At 49.9% G+C, this 18,868-nt stretch overlaps 1 protein-coding gene and 1 long non-coding RNA gene across 3 annotated transcripts; one reads left to right on the top strand and one right to left on the bottom strand.

The window, feature by feature from the left end:
* Nucleotides 1-455: 455 nt before the first annotated feature.
* Nucleotides 456-7,113, bottom strand: LOC120680640. 2 transcript variants are annotated; one of them, XM_039962146.1, is made up of 3 exons: nucleotides 6,828-7,113; nucleotides 1,132-1,215; nucleotides 456-1,040 (listed from the first exon to the last, which is right to left on the bottom strand). In XM_039962146.1, the coding sequence occupies exons 1-3, from the start codon at nucleotides 7,084-7,086 to the stop codon at nucleotides 850-852; spliced, it is 534 nt and encodes a 177-aa protein (XP_039818080.1). In that variant the 5' UTR covers nucleotides 7,087-7,113; the 3' UTR covers nucleotides 456-849. The 2 variants fall into 2 exon arrangements, with proteins under 2 accessions (XP_039818080.1, XP_039818089.1); XM_039962155.1 differs by having other exon boundaries at nucleotides 1,132-1,212.
* Nucleotides 1,027-7,332, top strand: LOC120680650. The gene is made up of 2 exons (XR_005677751.1): nucleotides 1,027-1,227; nucleotides 6,855-7,332. It is a non-coding gene; the product is annotated as an uncharacterized LOC120680650 (long non-coding RNA).
* The last annotated feature ends 11,536 nt before the right edge of the window (nucleotides 7,333-18,868 follow it).

Here is an 18,868-nt window from a genome sequence, read left to right as displayed (position 1 = left end):
CGCCTCATGATCCACGTCCAGCCGCCCCAAAAAAAAAGACCCCCGTCCAGCTCGAGTCCATCGCTCCCTTCTCACCAATCCCACCCGCCGCCCCTCTGCTCATGGTGCCGAGCGGCAGCTCCGATTCAGGCAGCGGCCGGAATGGGGGATCCGCAAGCTGGACCCAATTGATTGGAGGCAGGGGTAGCGGCGGCCGCCGTTGGAGCCAGCCCGGCCGCGGCAGCTCCAGGCGGATTAGGGGCGCCCCTAGCTGGAGGCGTCGGATCCGCCGTCGGGGCAGGTGGACCGGAGGCCCCTTGCGATGGACCACCTCCAGGCTGCGGGTGGACTTCAACGGCCGGCTCTACGTTGCAGATACGGAGGACCAAGGCGTTGGGTTGGACAGTCCTGTGTGGATCCTCCTCATCTGGATGCAAGTAGAACTTCCTATTTTTTTCGAGGCATTGAACCACTTCTCATCAACATGGATAATATTGTCCATTAAAATGAACTTGGGATCATTTGGCAGAGAGCTTGGATCTATCATGGAAATGCACCACCTCAGCCTATCCTTTTTATTTTTTTTCTTTCAATAATGGCTTTAAAGAGTTGGAATGGCGCCGTAGCATCCCTTCTTTGAACCACCTGTGAAGGGTGCTTCTAGCGTAACCTGTCACTTTTGCTAGGTGACGGATGGTGCCCCTCCTGTGCAAGGGAATCTGAGCAACTTCTGATAGGTCTATTTGAACTTTTTTGCGACCACTATTCTTGGGCTTCCTAGACCTTACATCCACTGTCACTCCATTGGCACGACACTCCTTCACTCTTCTCCAAATACGTTGCACAGCCCACCTACTGACATGGAACATTTCAGCAACAATTTTGATAGTATCTTTTTTTTTCCCCATTGCTACTTCTCTCAAGCAAAGCTGCATATATGGCCTGTCTTTGCATCTCATTCAGATTCTTTGATCTATGTGCTTGTTGATCAAATACAATGTCCACCTCATCGGCATAGACACCATAGTCCGCCATGACACTCTCAATGCCTTGGAGTTCATCTAGAAATCAAAATTTTAATAGCACGATAGTTTCTATACAATCTGAATTTTTTTCCTTTTGCGGGTACTTGAACAATGGCTGATGACTTACCTTCATCGAACTCCTCGAAATCTACAGGTGCATCACTCATATCCATAGGATGAGCAGTGAAGGTGTTTATCCCCTGATCTTCTTCTGTGATGAAAGGTACAAGAAATTATTGTTTCTGTGTTGATATGTTAATCCAAAAAAGAACACTGTCCCTGTGCAGAACTTAGTTGTCTCGCAACATACCAGATGCATCTATAAAAAAATTTGCTATCACTTTCGTAAACCTAGGTAGATGAACTCCATATGTAAGGTTGATCTCATCTGACCCAGTCCAACGACTTAGTCAGACCCCTCTCACGCACCCTGATCGGGGGTGCTCTTGCCCTTTCGCTGGCAAGTGGGCCCCCCTTTGCGCAGCGCTAATATAAGAAGGAAAGGATGACGAAGGGGCACTGGAATTAAGGTTCGCCGTGCCTCAGTTTTCCATGGACCCTAGACACGATCCGATCTGAGAGAGGGCGCTGAAGCAAAGGGAAGGTTCCACGCTGCTGCCTCTGCGACCTCGCCATCGCCACCGCGATGCTCTGCACCGCGCGTCACTACCGTAGAGCAGACCTTCACCAACGAACCAGTGATGGGCGACTCGAGTTCCTCAAGAACCAGTGAGTCACCCCTCTGATCTACCACTAGATGATCCAAAAAGAGATAACAATGGTATCAAGAGCCTACTCTAGTGAGTAGATCGAGATGGGTTGGATTCAACCACGAACCCAAAGAAAATAGAGTCTCGATCTTGGATCGAGAAGAAACAAAGAATCGATTCGATCTCGGATCGGAAAGGCTAACCCTAACCCTAGAGAAAAGTGGCGGCGGGACTTACCTGAGCTTCACCGCCGGCCATAGCCGCGCGGCACAGCACCGCGAGGCAACGGCAAGCTGGCGCTCAACCGGCTCCGCGCGGAAAAGCAAGCTCAGGCCGCCGCTTGTCACCGGGATGCCGGAGGCGTGCTCGTGCGGATCCCAAAGGGCACCACCGAGGTGCCGCTCGACGGCGCCGCGGGCGGCTCCGGCCGCACGCGTGCACCGGCGAGGAGCGCCACGGCGGCACCGCCACCTCCTTCCCCGGCCATCCATGGCCGCCGCGGCTTGGGGCAAAAGCAAGAGAAAGAAAGGGAGGAGAGAAATACTGGGCTCGGGGCCGCGCGACCACAGCACGGCCATGGCGCCAGCGCCCGGACCGAACGGCGCGGCGGCAGGAGTGCCGTCGGCAGCGTCGCCGGTCAGGCCCGAGGAAAACGGGGGAGGCAAAGAAAATGAGCTAGGGTTTGGAGAGCTCGTCGCCGGCCGCGGGTTTTGCCCGCGCGAGGATGACGGGCGGTCGGGAGTTAGAGCACCCAGTGGAGCGGGCCGCTCCTAATTGGGCCGTGGGCTGCGCTAGCGTGCGTCTGGCCCGCGTGCCAAGAAAGGGCCTTGGGCCGGATTTTCAGGCGGAGGAGGGCTGGCGGCGCTGAGCGGGCCCAGGCGGCCGAGCCACTAGCGGGCCTATTTTGTGCACGGGCCGCATGAACAGTATAGAAATTGAAATAAGTCTGCTATTTTCAGAAGCCTTTCTTTGTTGAATTTTGTACAGTTTTATCTCTATTCAATTTTGAACCAACGAGATAAATTGCTTAGAGAATAGATGAGTATACATATGCTTCTGAATAAGCATTTTTGTCAAGTTTCCGCTGCAAAACAAAAGTCTCAACCTCTATTTAAATTAGAACCAACGGGACAATTTAAATAGAGGAGAAGAAAGATATTAGTTTAAAGTTAATTATGATATTGTTATTTTCTGACCAACGTTGATTATAACAATATTATAATTTCATTGTGATTTCAAGTTCAATGTAATTCTCTGACATTTTTGCATCAAAGTGATAAATTTTCAGAGAACAGAGAAAAACAAAGAAAAGCTTATGAAAGAAAGAAAAGTTCTCCGCTGCAATAAAGAAAGATAAACTCAGATGAGTTTTTCCCCGTGGGAAAAGGAGCCTGTAATTTTTAAGGTTAAGAAAAGCTTCCGCTGTTGAAAGTCAAAGAAAGGTTATTTTGGCACCATTTTACCATTGTAAGTGTCAAGTTGAGCATTAGTTTGCTCTTAAAAGAAACGAAATTTAAAGTTTATTATGATGTTGTCATTTTCTGACCAAAGTTGATGATGGCAATATTATAATTTTTATTCTTGTCATGTGTTCTATTTCTGCCCAACGGTGATATAGAATTGAAAGTAAAGGAAAGTTGTATATTTTAATTTTGACCAATGTTAAATTAAGACATACAATTCTTCCCAAGTAGAGAGAAATTAACAAACAAAAGTTGATTCCGATCAACATTACAGATAAAATTTTAAGGTTACTCAGCTGTATAGTTGAGGATAAGAAAGGAAAGTGCTTGTTCCATTCTGATTTTTAGTTGATATGAAAAAAAGATGCAACTTATTCGGAAAGGTTTTTGGTTTTTCTCTCACTAAAGTTTTTGTAATATAGAGATTTGTTAAATTTTCTGATTAAATTGGAACCAACGGGAATATTTAATCAGAAAATAAAGTATATATGCATGTTTTAGTCATTGTGACCAAAGTTTCTTCGTCCTTCAACAACAGTAAAGATAATGGTTGAAATGAGTTTGACGCATGTTCAATTTGACCAACGTTGAATTAAACATGTGCTACCAATGCATTTAAAGTTTTATACCGCATGTCGGAAAAGGTTTTGGCACTTGTGCCATTCATATCCTGCATGGCAGGGAAAGTTCTTGTGATGACTCGTGTACTATCACAGAAAAGAGAAGAAGTCTGGGGGAGCCTTTTAAGCTATCCCAGCAATACTCATGCACTTCAATAGTATCATATTGGATAGTGACTTGAAAATAGTCAAAGGACAAAAGAAGGTTGTATATGAACCAAAAGTCAAGATTGCAAGCATGACTTGCAAAAGTATAGCAATATGAAGAACTCAGACGAGTTCTTGAAAGTGTAACAATATGAAGAACTCCAATGAGCTCTTGAAAAGGAACGAGGAAATGGTACTCCTATTATTTTGTATGACTTGATCATATGAATAAAGTTCTAGTAATGAAAGGATCCTCGTTCACAAGTGCAAAGATAGTTTCGAAATTATGGCAGCAAAGTTTGTGCCATATTTCGAGGGGGAGAAAGATTAGAAAATAAAGAAAGATTAAAATTTAGTGAAATTTTCCCCACAAAATTAAATGCGATGCATTTTTAAAGCAAGAATGATCTATTAAATAAGAATATGACCGAAAAGGGAGTACAACGGTCATAACATTGATACCCCAATCACAAAAATAAGTGAAATTCTTGAGGTTTTCAGCTCCAAATAGAAAGAAAAGATAGTTGAGCCTCAAATCAACTGAAAAGAAAAGGTGGTGCTTGAAGCACCCTACGAGGCTTGTAAAGACTGAATCCAAACACAAGCTCGAAGATATTCCATTTTTACTATAGATGGGATAATCTGGGGGAGTATGCAGAGAAGTAAGGCTTGAAGAGAAGTGGGATGGTATGTTCACTCCTATAATTCAAGCACTACAATTGTCTCATCATATGTTGAGGCGTTGAATGAATGGCTGAAATTGAGGTGTCTCATTCATCGAAGTGGTAAGAAGCCATGGAAGATGTCATGAGACTTAGAAGTTCCAAAACTTGTTTTGGAACATAGAATAAGTTCCTAATGGAGCCAAGACAGTAGACTATAATGGGTCTAAAAGATTTAAATGTGACTCCAGAGGGAACATATAAAGTTGCTAAGCGCGACTTGTGTCAAAAGGCTTTATGCAAAGAAAAGGATAAGTTATAGTGAGAAATTTTATGCAGTCTCATGAAAGGATTCCTTTAGAATCACAATGACATTGATGCATACTAATTTTAGAATAGCATCTGATGGATGTTGGTGAAATATCTTCCAATGAAGATTTGTACGAGAAAATATATATACATGACATAACCAAATGGTTTTTGTTGTGGAAAGAAAAGAACATCCGAATACCATCTGATGAAATCAGAATAGTGGTATCTAAAGTTTTATGAGAACAAAGAAAGTTTTGGGTTTTATGTAAAGGTCAAGGTGACAAATTGCAAATATACAGAGTTCAAAGATGGGAAATTTCTTTTCCCATAAAGTTCAAAGAAGGTTATTTTGACCTCTAAGTTTTGATATGAATAATCTCGGTGAAGAGTCATTCGCTCTAGGAAACGAAATTCACCGGGATAAAAGAAAAGGGGGTATCAGGACTATCGCAGAAAGCATACTTAGAAAAGAGTTCTAAAGATATATAGTATGCATGCGAGTAAGCCTACGCCTGTCCTATTGTCAAGGGTAATAGTGTTGGAATTTTCAGAATTCCAGGAACCGTTATATGATCGATCAAAAGAAAAAGGTTCCATGTGCTTCAGCTGTTGGAAGCAAAATTAGTGCTCAAAAGAATTTACCCTGACATAGTGAAAGTATCCGGGACATTTTGGCAGAAGTCCAGTCCAGCAATGGATCACTGGAATGGAGTTATAGAATGTTTTGCAATTTTGCAAAATATTGTCAGCCTCATGCTAAGTAAGAAAGAAACATTTACTCTCAAAAGTTTGTGAGTAAAAAGAATCAAGTTTTGGCGAGTTTAGTGAAGCCCACAATAGTAGCTAACACTCGCGCTTGGAGTTTTATTGTGAAAAAGCTCCAAAGCAAAATAGTTGTGATTCATGGGTTGTGTACCCAAAGTTTGGCATTATATGGGGCTACAGGACAGGCAAAAATGGTTAAGGAAACCATTACCCGGAATTGATAATGGTAGACAACAGCAATATACCATTCGAATGTTTTCACTCATATGGCAACATGTCAAGTGTGCTGCCAAACACATTGACAATGGGTTATATGTTGCAAAGGAGAAAATCCAGAATCATATGAAATCATGGAGCACCAAAGTATCAAGCAAGTGCTTGCGGATCCGCTTACCAAAAGGCATACCGCCCAAGTCGACATGGGTTTTACGGGAAGCCTACGATTTCTGGATTACTAAAGGGCCCAAAGAAAGGTTAAGGTCTTGTTTCAATACAGAAAGGTACATTGCGGCTGTTAAGTCTGACGGTAACTAATAACCGTCATGATGAGGCACGCTCTACGTACTGATCTGCAATGAGATGAGGCCAAGAGCAAAGCTAGTAAAGAGAAAGTAAATAGATAAGTTTAAAGTACAGAGTGAGATCAAGGGGGAGAATGTAAGGTTGATATCATCTGACCCAGTCCAACGACTGAGTCAGACCCCTCTCACGCACCCTGATCGGGGGTGCTCTTGCCCTTTCGCTGGCAAGTGGGCCCCCCTTTGCGCAGCGCCAATATAAAAAGGAAAGGATGACGAGGGGGCACTGGAATTAAGGTTCGCCGTGCCTCAGTTTTCCATGGACCCTAAACTCGATCCGATCTGAGAGAGGGCGCTGAAGCAAAGGGAAGGTTCCACGCCGCTGCCTCTGCGACCTCGCCATCGCCACCGCGCGCTCTGCACCGCGCGTCGCTGCCGTAGAGCAGACCTTCACCAACGAACCAGTGATGGGCGACTCGAGTTCCTCAAGAACCAGTGAGTCACCCCTCTGATCTACCACTAGATGATCCAAAAAGAGATAACACCATAATCTAATATCAAAAGATGGTGCATGAACTTCACCGACGCAAATCTATTTTCACTATCAGAAATGGTTCAATACATACCTTGATTAAATTCCTCAAACATATCAGGTTCAACATTGAGATCAAAATGTTGAAGACATTGGCCACCACTGCCATGGGCATCAGCTTCTTGGACAACAATGGATGGATCTTCTTCCTCGCCTACAATTTCGTTGTTGCCTCCATGGTTGATGGCGTCTTGTTCCCCACTTGCTGCAGATTCTTCTCCGCCTACAACTTCATTCAGGTCAGGTATTGCCTCTCTATCTCCCTCCGGAAGCAAGTTTAGATCTATAGCCATGAATGAAGTGTTTGGGATGGATTGTGTTGTGGATTGCAGGCTAATGAAAAGACGTGCACAGGTGACGGCGGCGTGTGGCTGCCTCTCGAGATTTGATAGAGAATGTGATTTGTTTTGGCAGGTCGTTTGTTTAATCCTTTTTGTACTATTATGGGCACACCTTTTGGCGCCAGAAGCAAAATTTTCATCACTCACAATTCTGTATGGGAATGATGTGACTGGTTAAAAAAATTACCTTTTGTTTTAGCGCCAAGTAGCCAACAGAAAGAGTCCACGCGACCGCTTTTCTTTTCTTTTTTTTTTTGTTGGCGCCAAGGAATGCATGCGTGGCAACACTAGATAACTCCACCGAAATTTAAGGATGCGGCAAACGAAACAGTTATCAGGGTGTGCGGTTAAATAGGGGTATTTGAGGACATTTGCCACGCCCACTAATTTGTCTGAAAAAAAACTAGAAGTGTACTCTTCACAGGACGGAGGGAGTAGATATCAAGGTCCTCACTCCTCATGCTGCAGCTGGCAATTAGGAGTGTGAAGGGTCGGGTCCAAGTCCGACCTTAAGTGGGTCCCATGTCAGATTGTGTGTGAAACAGTACTGTCGGAGACCTATGGGTAACATAGTAACTATATAGCAGACTCATTTTGCATGCCAGGAGAGGCACAACTTAGATCTGAATATCCTCTCTGCTGAAGACCCATTTGAAGAAATGATTCTCTTTTGAGTCTTATTGTTGGAGAAGACCAAAAATAGGTATTAAACCTTTTGCCTGTAGAGCTATGCAAATAGGACAAATTCTCTTTATGCCATCACATAAAAATTCCATTCCCCTCAATGCCATTACCATGAGTAAGCGGTTAGATGGCAGCTGGCATGGAAATGGCGCTTTTACTCCTATCTAGGAACTGGTAAAATTTGACTCGCTCCCTTGCTTGCCACTGTGGTTCAATAATGATTTATTGAAAATTTGGATTTAAAGACTAACATAAAGAACAAATATCTCAATAAATTTAAAATATTTTAAATAAATCAGATTAATGTTAATAATAACATATTTCACATCTAGATTGAAACTAAATACAAGTGACAAATATCTGACATAAATGTTTAGTACCAATTTTTCATGCACATTAAAAGTTTCACCTAACCAAATGAGTGTCCGATTCCCATCACATAGAACCAAGTGAGTAGAAACCAAAGGACCATTACACACAGAGAGCTCTTATACAGATCATATGAGGACTACGATTTTATATAAAGCAAAATGAGAAGTTTGTTATCACACCAGTCATGTAGAGCTCATTACACAGACTTTTCAAGCATGCAAAATAAAATCCAAAAACCATAGCTAGACGTTTAGTCCAGATAAAATAAAATCCAAAAACCATAGCTAGACGTTTAGTCCAGATTTTTTTTTCTCTTGATTTTTCTCTTACTTCTAGTGCTCATGGTTGGGCTATTAGGAGCCTTGCTTCTCGTACGACATCGCTAAACTATTAGGAGCCATACTTCTGGTACACATTGCTGAACTATAAGGTGGCACCAAGTTTTGCTGCTTTAATTCTTAGCCTTGGTCTTTGTAGCACCGTATTCTATGCAAACTAAACCTCCTGTGAAAACTTTGGAAACTCTAATCAAGGCTGCAGGATTCTCATCCAAGGGCTAAGGGTCGAGATGGGTAGTTTTAGCACTTAAACCCCACTCATCCCATCCTAATTCCAATTTTCGCAAATAACCCCCCCGGCCCCACTCCCTCCCAACGCCGTTTCGTTCCTCCCCCGCTGCCGATTCACGTCGCCCCCTCCCCTCGACGAGTGCAGGCGGAGGATCAGGCGCCGCCACCCTCGTTGACCTCCAATGGTGTGACATCCCGAAAAATTTACCAAATAAATTACACGCTAAAAATAATTTTCAAAATTCTTTTCGTCGTTGAGTTCGATCCTTCCTATCCAAGCCCCTAATTCCCCAGAACTTTTTCCTGACCCGACACCCAAATCCGACCGCTGTCCCGTCTCCATTTTTCTCTTCGCTCCGCGTGCGTCGTCCGACCGGACGTCGCAGCGCGCATGGCCGACCGGGCCGCAGTAGCCGCCGTGAATATCGCCGGCGCGCGCTCGCTCTCTCTATCTCTCTCTTTCTCTTTTTCTTTTTCCATTTCCTTTTTCCTTTTCTATTTTCCTTTTTCTTCTCTCCCTCTCTCCTTTCCTTCTCCTTCTCCTCTGCCGCGCACCCCCGAGCACTGCTCGGCCCGCCACCGGCCGGCCCTCCCCCCGTCCCACGCACGCGGCGCTGCCCCGCCTCGCCGCACCGCACGCCGCCCGCCTCGCCACGCCACCCGCACGCGCACTGCGCCGCGCCACCCACTCGGGCCGCAAGCCCCGCTGCTGCCCGCGCACGAGCGACGCTGAGCTGCTGCGCCGCGCGCGCACGCGCCCGCGTTCTGCCCCACGACGCCCGCATCGCGCCAAGCAGCTCGACCCCGCCACCAGTCCCTCGCCACGCCACCGCCGCTGCCACCTCCCTGTGCTCGCCACTGCCGCCGCCCGCGCCTTGTCCCCGAGCATCCCGCGCACAGCGTCACCCGAGCTCGCCTCTGTGCTGCGGCCTCGCCGCTCGCGCCCTGACCGGCTGAGCCGTCCCGTCACCACCAACCGCCATTAATGTTGGAGCTCCCTAGCAGCCCGTGACGCCGCCCCCTCCCCTCTGCTCCGGCCTATAAAAGGGGCCCTAGATGCCCTCCACCTTGCCACAAGCCGCTGCCGGCCATCCCCTCTCCACCCCGAGCTCCACTGCGCCGCTTCCCAGAGCTCCACTGCCGGCCTCCGCCTGCGCCCGTGGAGCCGCCACCACAAGCCACCTCAGCCCAAGATGAGGACAGGATTGGAACCCCCTCGTCCCCCTCCCTCTTTTGCCCCCAACCCCGGCCGCCGCCGTGCCCCAGGGCGCCGGAATCGGCCGCCGGCGCCGAGCAGCCCCCCTCTCCTCTGTTCTGCGTGGGGGAGAGGAAGGAGAAGGGCGTTTTGCCCAAGAACCCCCTGCCTTTCCCTCTATTTCCTAAAGAACCCCCCTTATATGTCACTTTTGTATAAGGGCCCTTCCACTCTTATTTATTTAGGGAACTAGCCTTCCATCGTATAAGTTTAATTCTAAATAAACCCCTGATCTTTTTTAGAATAGCCCGAATATTTTCTAAACTCCAATCAAGCCCTTGCCCCTCAAACATATTTGCAAATAGATCCCTGAATCCTTATTTAGTCCCGATTTTACTCCTAAACCTTTATAAAACCTATCATTTCATGCGCCAAACAATCTCCGATCGACCTGAAACTTTACCACGCCAATCCTGACATAGTTTTGGCCATGCCATTAGGAAACCGCCCAAAAATATTACTCGTATATCCATATCTTAATTGTTTCCGATTCGAGCTCAATGATAAAACTTTTATTTCTTTTTCTTGATTGTGTGATTGTTTGTACGCGTCGTAGATCACGGTGTGAACGAGGGAGAACCCGTCGACGAGCAGTACTGCGAGCAAGTGAACGAGGACTAGTTCTGCGACCCCGAACCCGAAGGACAGAGCCTCGATCAGGACCTCCCGGAAGGCTTCGAAGACGGCAAGTTCAATCCCACCCTTTTGATGCATGTTTTGTCCTAGTTTTTATAAACACAACCTATTGGCCTTATTTTTAAAATTGCATATGTTCTACCTGCTGAAAACATGGTTGGATAGCCACCCCTTGATTTGTTATAACCATTCCTTGACCACCTAGATTAATGTCTAAATGTGTTTGGACGTTAATCGCTGCTAGAACGCTTAGAACCTTATACTAGGTACAACTTGTTTTTATAAAAGAAAATGTGTGAGTGTGTGTGGGAAGGGTAAATGTGGAATTTTCGAAGGATAAGTCTAGACAAGATGGATGGCATTTCTGTGTGAATTGCCAAATGGTGTGCTCGTGCCTGTGTGGCAGAGCAAGGAAGGGAGATATCCATCTTGTCACCACTAAGGACCGAGTTGGTGTGTCATCTCACCTAACTCCATTATCGTGCAAACCACTCGACCGTTGAATGGGCAACGACTTAGCATAAACCCCACTAGATAGTATGATAGCCATCAGGAGAGCGGAGAGCAACGGGTGATCAAGGAGAAGGGATTAGCTCTGTGTGACTTATGCCCCGGTTGAAACCTCTGTGATAGGTTAATGACCCATTGGTGGATCCCGTGATGGCTAGTCAGTTCTAGCTAAGGTGGGTAATGGTTTTTTTGGGATCTGCACCGACACTACGGTGATCGTGCTGCGGTACCCCGCTTGTGGGTAAAGTTGCACACCTCTTCAGAGTTAAAACCTATTCGAATAGCCGTGCCCACGGTACTGGGCGAGTTACGGTGTGGTCACATAACTAGTATTTCTTCAGGGAATGGATGGGTTGGCGTGAGTTATTTTGGGAAAGGCGTCCGGCAGTCGTGCCGTGTGCTACAGCGGATGAGGAGTCCGGTAGCAACTTAAAACTGGGATCATGTGTGGATCAACACTACGTGTTACTTGGTACAAGAAAACTTGTCTTGAAAATCCTTTTTTTCAAATGAATCCCTGCATCAAAATTAGCTTTCCGCAAATAAAACCCTAGCCTCATCCTTGATTTACCCTGTGCATTATATTCTGTTGTACCCCCCCCCCCCGTGGGTGTGGTTGGACTTGCTGAGTACGTTTGTACTCACCCCATTCTTAATTTTTACAGAGGAAGATCCAGACTTCGTCCCCGAAGACGTTGAGTAGAGGTTCCGTCCTGCACCCAACCTTGCTTGTGGATAGGGTCACCCGCAGGAAGTTCCTTATTGCGCAATACTCTGATGGCCCCCTCTTCGTAGTTAATATTATTGTGTGGGTGTTAGTTGTTATCCTCGCGATAGTGGCGCTTCACTGCCCACTTCCGCGTAGAGTTTTACGGTGATGTACCATCTGATGTAATAAAATTGTTATCAGCCTCCTAGGACTGATATTGTATCACTTTTAAGTCTTCTTCTATGAGGGGACGCTTCAGGTGGTATCAGAGCCGTAGGTTGGCCGTAGGACATGACCCTTAGGATCGAAACCCTTTTCAGGCCTTTTCACATTAGGATTTTTCCTTACTTAATCCTTTTTCCACACAAACACTCACCGCTGATTCTTGCCCTGTTCCAGATGGCTGACAATGGATGGAGTGACGGAATCTGCCACGCAGAGCCCGGCCTCCCTAAGTTATTGATACTCAGCGTGGAACGCATCGGAGTGGTGGACCCACCAGAGTATGTCTACCGGGAATACGACTCCAGGGGCACTCTTCGGTGTGACGTGATGATTTTCGTGGGAAGAAGCACCCGTTACCCTGACGTAGACCCCTGGTTCATCTCCACCACTGGTTTGGCTTTCCTGACACCTACCGAAAAGCCGCCCGAAAAGCCCTGTGTCGTGAGCTTTTGAGGGTACCCACAGCCGGGTGGCGGAACGCACCCGCCTAATCCCAGAGGGAAAGTACTCGGGGAAGTGCTGAGCGATTAGGCCAATCTAGTTTGGGGGCAAGAACACAAGAACACTCGGGTTTTGGGTGGTTCGGGCCGCCGAAGCATAATACCATACGTCCACTGTGAGGTGTATTGCTCTTGGTATGAATGAGTCTATCCTCTGCCCAGCTGGGCCTTGAATCTTCCTCTAGCGAGCGTCTCCCTTTTATAGACCAAGGGGACGCGTACACAGGCATTCAGACCCCGACAGGTGGGTCTAACGTGAATGTATAGTATATTGCGCAGAAAGCTTCAATGGAGCTACAGCGGTTGAGAATCTCTCCTTGGATACACATCATCGCCCTGTAGACTCTCTTGACTGAAGGGAGTCTTTATTTGTCCCATCAGCGAGGCACCCGTTGGGGCAATGTAGCATGCAGCGTAGTCTGTCGAGGCTGCCATGTAGGCGTCATAATGGGCGAAGCCGAGCCGTCATGCCCAACTGGCATAGTAGACTGACATACGCGGCGTGGGTGGCGCCAGCGACTGCACTGTGCACCTTGGTAACACGCGACCAACAGTGCAACCTAGCAAAAGCCGCCTCGGGCTCTGCTGTGGCAGAGCGCACTTCCGCCTACCGCATTGAATGCGGTAGAGAGGCGAGTCTTCCAGTGGAAGCCATGCGGCTCCGCGTGCGTGCCCGCCCCTGCGGACACGTGGCGGCTCCGGACCAGCCCAGGCGGGGTGTCGGATAGTATTTGGGGATCCGGGACCCGGCGGGGGTCCGGTACTCCCTGGGAGGTCCGGGGCCCCCAGCTGTTTTGGCTGAGGGCTACCTCCTCCGGGACATGTGGCGCCACCGGACCTTCCCCAATCGGGGAGCGGGTCCGGGCCGTTTGCCGGGAGAGTAGGGCTCCGGACCACAGGGGTCCGGCTGTTCGGCCGTCAGGGCATAGTTAAAGATTACTACGAGACCCTTGCCTAGACACAGCAAGAGGGGGTACCCCAGTCCTGGGGTACCGACACCCTGTGACGTCTGCGTGTGATCTACAAGCATCATCTTCAGCGGACATCTATGGGAATTTTCCCGCCTACTGAAGGAAGAGGACGCTCATGGATTGTCCGGATGAGAGGACTTGAGAGAGAAGAGAAGAAGACCTAGAAGATACGGTCTCCCACCTATCCATCTACCACACCGGCCTGGATGAACTTTACCGCGAACAGGCGGCACAACTGAAGCACCAAATCCACAGGGCAGAAAAGGCAACCCAAGAACTGGAGGAACAACGGACAAGAGCCGCACGCTTCGATTATTCCCTAGCCGCTCTCCAAGCCCAATGGCAAAAATACGAGGCTCGCAGAGGAATAGGTGGGTGGATAGAGGAAGAACCCGAGGAAACCCATTGGGATAGAGGTACTCAGACCGAAGATGATGCGATGGATCAGTGTCTTCCACCAAAGAAGCGCACTATCAAGACCGACTAAGAATCCCCATGATAGGAGTAGCACTCCAAGCTAGAACCCTGTCCTAATAATCGTGTATCCATGAAATCTGTATCCCACCATGTTGTAATACCATCTACCCCCTTTTGTACCCAAATATTTGTGCAAAACTTGCTCACCCTATCTTTGTTTTCAGATGGCTAAGGAAGGATGGACCCAGGGCAATTGCCAAGCTGCACCTAGTTTCCCCAGCCTCTTGATCAATGCCCTGGAAAGCCTTGGCATTGCGGAACGCCCAAGGTACTGCAACAGAGAGTACGAGCACGATGGTACCCTCCGCTGCAGGGTGATCCTAGTCATCACCAGAAGTGACCGTTACCCCGACATTCAGCCATGGCGATTGACCGCTATAGGGTTTAGGCACCAAGACACCTATCTCTTGGCCGTCAGAAAGGCACTCCGTTATCTGTGCCAAATTTTCGAAAGACAACTCACCCTCACACCAATGAGATTCTTCCCTCCGGCCATCAGAACCCCAGTTTGTATCGCCCACTTTCGCGTAGAGTTGTACGGTGATGTATCATCTGATGTAATAAAAGTGTTATCAGCCTCCTGGGACTGATATTGTATCACTTTTAAGTCTTCTCCTATGAGGGGACGCTTCAAACGGCGCCCCGTCCGCCATAGTACTCAAACGGCGCCGCCGCCCTCCAACACCAACGATGCCACCGCCCTCCTGCTCCAACGGCGCCGTCGCCCACCTTCTCGCCTCCTAGTGGCTGTGGGCGAGTGCCCAGCCGCCGCCGCCTTTTCGCCATCATGTCATCTTGCCGGCGGACCTCTGCCGAGCCGCCACTGTTTCGCCTCCCCGCCACCGTTTCTACGCCATGCCGCCTCGCCCGCAAGATGGAGGGAGGGGCTGGCCGCGAAAATGCTCGCGAGGAAGGGGTCCGTGGCACCCGCGTCGTAGGGCGGGTCGATGATCGAGGATAGTGACAGGCAGGCTCCGCGCGCCGAGGGTCTTGCCAAGCTCGGGTACAGCAGCACCAGTGACGGGTACAGAAGCACCGGCGGCAACCTCCTCCAACCTTGCATATGCAGCACTGTAACGCTGCAACATTCCAGTGAAGTAGGCAATAGACAGTTCCTGGCCTGCCAATTCATATTTACTTACAGAGAATAGTAGCAAGATTTACCAACTGAGATTGACATTGATGTACGGATTTTGTAATCTGAAACTCTGAAAGATTGTGACTGCAAATATGCAATATATTTGTGTTCTGTCATTTGATAATGAGATTCAGTCAAGTGGGCTGTCTGTTTAGCTGTCTGTATGGTGATTAATTCATCTTTTGACACACAAACTCATGGTAATCTAGTGCATAATTAAATTTTTTAGTCATTTTGTTGCATACATGAGAGAATTCACAGTACATTCAAATAGTTCATGACTCTTAAAATAATCATGTATATAATAGTTATATCTGAACATTTGTAATACCTTCTAAGCTAGCTTAACCAAGAGGTCAACAACATTTGTAAGACCTTCTAAGCTATCCTCCGCCATGTACCGTGCCTGAAAATGTGTCGTGCTCAGCTGTCCCCATCCAAATTCGCTTGAGAAGCTAGGATCAGCTGGCTTGAGCATTTCCACAAACACCTTGTGGTCGTCGGATGTGAACCAGACCATTAGATACTAAAACGTTGCTGCATGGGCAGAGTAGCTGATCTCCATCACTGATGACAACCACGGAAATGCACCGTGTGCTGCTGGAGGCGAATTCCCAGCCAGCTTCCGACTTCGGCGAATATCTGGGCCGCCTGACCATGGCTACAGCTTGGGGACGCCACGCGACGGCCACTCCGGCCACTAGGCTTGCTGATGAGCTGCTCTGTGCAGGTCATGGTGAGCTTGTCGCTGCGGAAATGATGGGTGCAAATATGGGTGGGCAGATCATCCGAACCCTGAAATCCAAACCCAAAAAACTCGAACCTGTATCCGAAAAACCTGAGCCCGAAAAACCCGAACACTATTTCGGGTTTCAACTCACGATACCCAAAATTATTACGAATAATTCGGGTTTCAAGCCACGGTACCCGAAAAACTCGAAAACAGGCAAGCCCAAATATTTTAGTATCAGACAGCCCAATATGCATGCAGGTCTAGTCCACAAACCCCCCACCGAGTAAAACTGTGCCAATAACCCTAGCAGCCCAACTCCCACGCAGACACGCACGCACCCAGCCTCTACTCTCCTGAGCCCTCCTCGACTCCCCTTGACGGCGCCGCCGCCGCCGCCGGCGCAGCTCGTCCTCATCTCGAGCGGGAGGAGGCATGGAGGGACTCGACCGATGGACGCCGGTACCGCCCACCGGCCACCGCAGCATGCAGGCACTCGGCGTCACTCTCCTCTCCGCATCTAGTCAGCCACAGGGCCCCTCGTGGAGGTCCGTTCATTGCTTGTTGGCCTGTTGCCCAGGCGGGGCCATGGACCCATGGTGATGCTCCTCGTGGATGCTCGACGATGCTAGCTAGGACCTGAAAGGGTTCAATGGATCTTTTGTCTCTTTCTTTTTTTATTCCATTTGCTTCTTTTCTTTTCTGCTCCAACTAGCAGGCAATCTGATGCAAAACTAGGAGTAGGCGATAGATTTTTTTATCAGGTATTTCGGGGAAACGGAACCCGAAATTTCGGGTACCCGAAATGTCGAGTATTGATTTTTCAGAGCAAATTTCGAGTAGCATTTTTAGAAAACCGAATTTAACAAAATCCAAAATATCCGACCCGAATTTTTCGGGTAACTCGAATGCCCAGCCATAGGTGCAAAGGCGCTCTGTGCTCCAGCGGCTGAGAGCCGCCACGGCTATACATCGCCTACGCTGCAGATTCGTCATCCATCGCCTGAAGGATAGTAATTGCTGGTGGGCTGATTGATTAGTTTATTTGGCCCAATTACTTAGCTTGGTGCGGCCTGTTTTGGTGTCTATGAGACTGCATGTATAAAAATGCTAGAAATTCGAACTGCAAAGCTCAGATTGCTCCGAGGAGGACGGTTACGAGGAGCCCCCGCGTCACTCCCGCAGGCGGCACGGGGGAAACCTCAAGGCGCCGCCCCCGGGCCCTCCTCCCCCTCTTCTTCGCCGTCGCCCGAGCTGGGGGCTGGAAGTCCGGAACCAGCAAGGAGGGCAGCGGCGGGGCGTCCCGGCCTAGGAGCGTCGTGCTGTGCGGGTGGTGGCGACGCGTTTCTCCGGCGGCTCCTCGGGGCTGCCCCGGTGCGCCGTCGGCCAGATCCATGGTCCCCTGGGGCGGACCATCGCACCTTTGGGTAGATCTGCGGCCCGGGAGCCAGGGCCTGTGCGGCGGCGTGCCGGCGCCGGCCTAGCAGAGCGAGTGGCCGCGCGGCCGTGGAGGCGCGGCGCGAGGCACTTGGGGCCGTGCGGAGCGGCGGCCTTGCATGGGCACGTGTAAGGTCGAGGCGCGGAGCGAGGGGCCGCGCGGAGCGGCGGCCTTCACTTGGCGGCGAAGTGACGCGGCACCCGGTGGGGCTGCACCGGTGGCGACGGGAGGCGGCGGAGGTCGCGTGTCACCGGCGTTTTTGGCCGCCGCAGTGGAGCAGCAGCGCGAGGAGGAGATGGGGCGCGGGCAGAGGCCGCGTCGCGCGTGCTGGCATTTTCTGCCTAGTCGGGAGGAGGTGCGGTGGTGCGGTGTGGCGCCGGCGCATTGCTGGGTCGCGAGGACGGCGGAGGGAGATGGAGCTTCGGCAGCGGGCTTTGTGGAGCTGCGACAATGGCGTCCCTCGGTTGGGGCGGCCGCAGTGATGGTGCCGGCTTGAGGTGACAAACGCATGCAGTGGGGTGCAGCACTCCGGGCGAAAGCCCTCGCCATATTTATTCTGGTGAAATGGCGGCGGCGCCTCCAGGCGTCGCTCTCCCTATTGAGGGCGTCATTTTGGAGTTGCAACCCTCCTGCACGAGGTCTCTGGGTGAAAACCCGGTCCAGCTCCTGGACGAGCGACGGCGGCGCCTGTGGGTGTCGTGACCTCCTTAGAGGCGTCGTCTCTTGAGACACTGTTCGGCGACTTGGCCGGCCTGCTGCTCGCGTTTTGCTTCGGCTGGTGGTGACAAATCTGTCGGAGGGCGTGCGGAGAAGGGGGTTGCCTACCTCACGCCAAGACGCCTGCTCTTCTGTTGGTGGCCGGGGGTCATCACTCGGCTGTTGTTCGCCTTCTTGAGCATTCCGCGGCGCCTGGAGCTGCGTGGCCGTCTCCAGTGCGGTGCGGGACAGCATTAGAAGGATGGCGCTAGCGGCAACGACAATCAGTGACGACTTGGCCTGCAGCGGATCGCGGCGGGGTGTTCAGCACGGCTGAACCCTTCCGGTGCGGTACAATGTCGGAAGACGGCGCGGGCGTCATCTTCGGTCTTCTGGCTCGAGGGCGGCGTCTTCGTGCCAGGGGGAAAGCAACGTGATGATTTCGAACCACGGCGGTGGTCTGGCAGCTTGGTTCAGTTCCCGGAGTGGCGGGGCACCTCTTCTTGCTGCCTCGACGGCAATCCCTGAAACGAGTACGGAGCGTGGTGCCGTGTGGCGGGTTGGAGGCCCCCGCACACGTGAGAGGCGTGCTGAGTGGTGGGTTGGAGGTCCCCGCGCACGTGAGAGAGGCATCCAATGGCGGAAGTGGCGAGGGCCCCGCGCGTTGGGTTGCTCCGGACTTGGTGTTTTTCATGCCGTCGGGCAGTCGGTTTGGGTGTAGCAGCACTGCGGCATTGGGTTCTGCACCGCAGTGGCTTCCTAGTGTGGTGGTGTCTACCCCTTCTGCTCCTCTATCAACGCCGGAACACTTCAGATGTTTCGAT

This window comes from Panicum virgatum, chromosome 2K, assembly GCF_016808335.1.
Source record: "Panicum virgatum strain AP13 chromosome 2K, P.virgatum_v5, whole genome shotgun sequence".
Classification (NCBI taxonomy): domain Eukaryota; kingdom Viridiplantae; phylum Streptophyta; class Magnoliopsida; order Poales; family Poaceae; genus Panicum; species Panicum virgatum.
The sequence above is the reverse complement of the archived record's forward strand: the minus strand, read 5'-3'. Positions and strand labels throughout refer to the sequence as shown.

Coding starts and splice junctions, on each gene's coding strand:
- LOC120680640 (XM_039962146.1), bottom strand. CDS start 7,086: ATGGCTATAGATCTAAACTTGCTTCCGGAGGGAGATAGAGAGGCAATA. Junction 1,216..6,827: donor GTTTGAGGAATTTAATCAAG/GTATGTATTGAA, acceptor CTTTCATCACAG/AAGAAGATCAGGGGATAAAC. Junction 1,041..1,131: donor TTTCGAGGAGTTCGATGAAG/GTAAGTCATCAG, acceptor TTTGATTTCTAG/ATGAACTCCAAGGCATTGAG.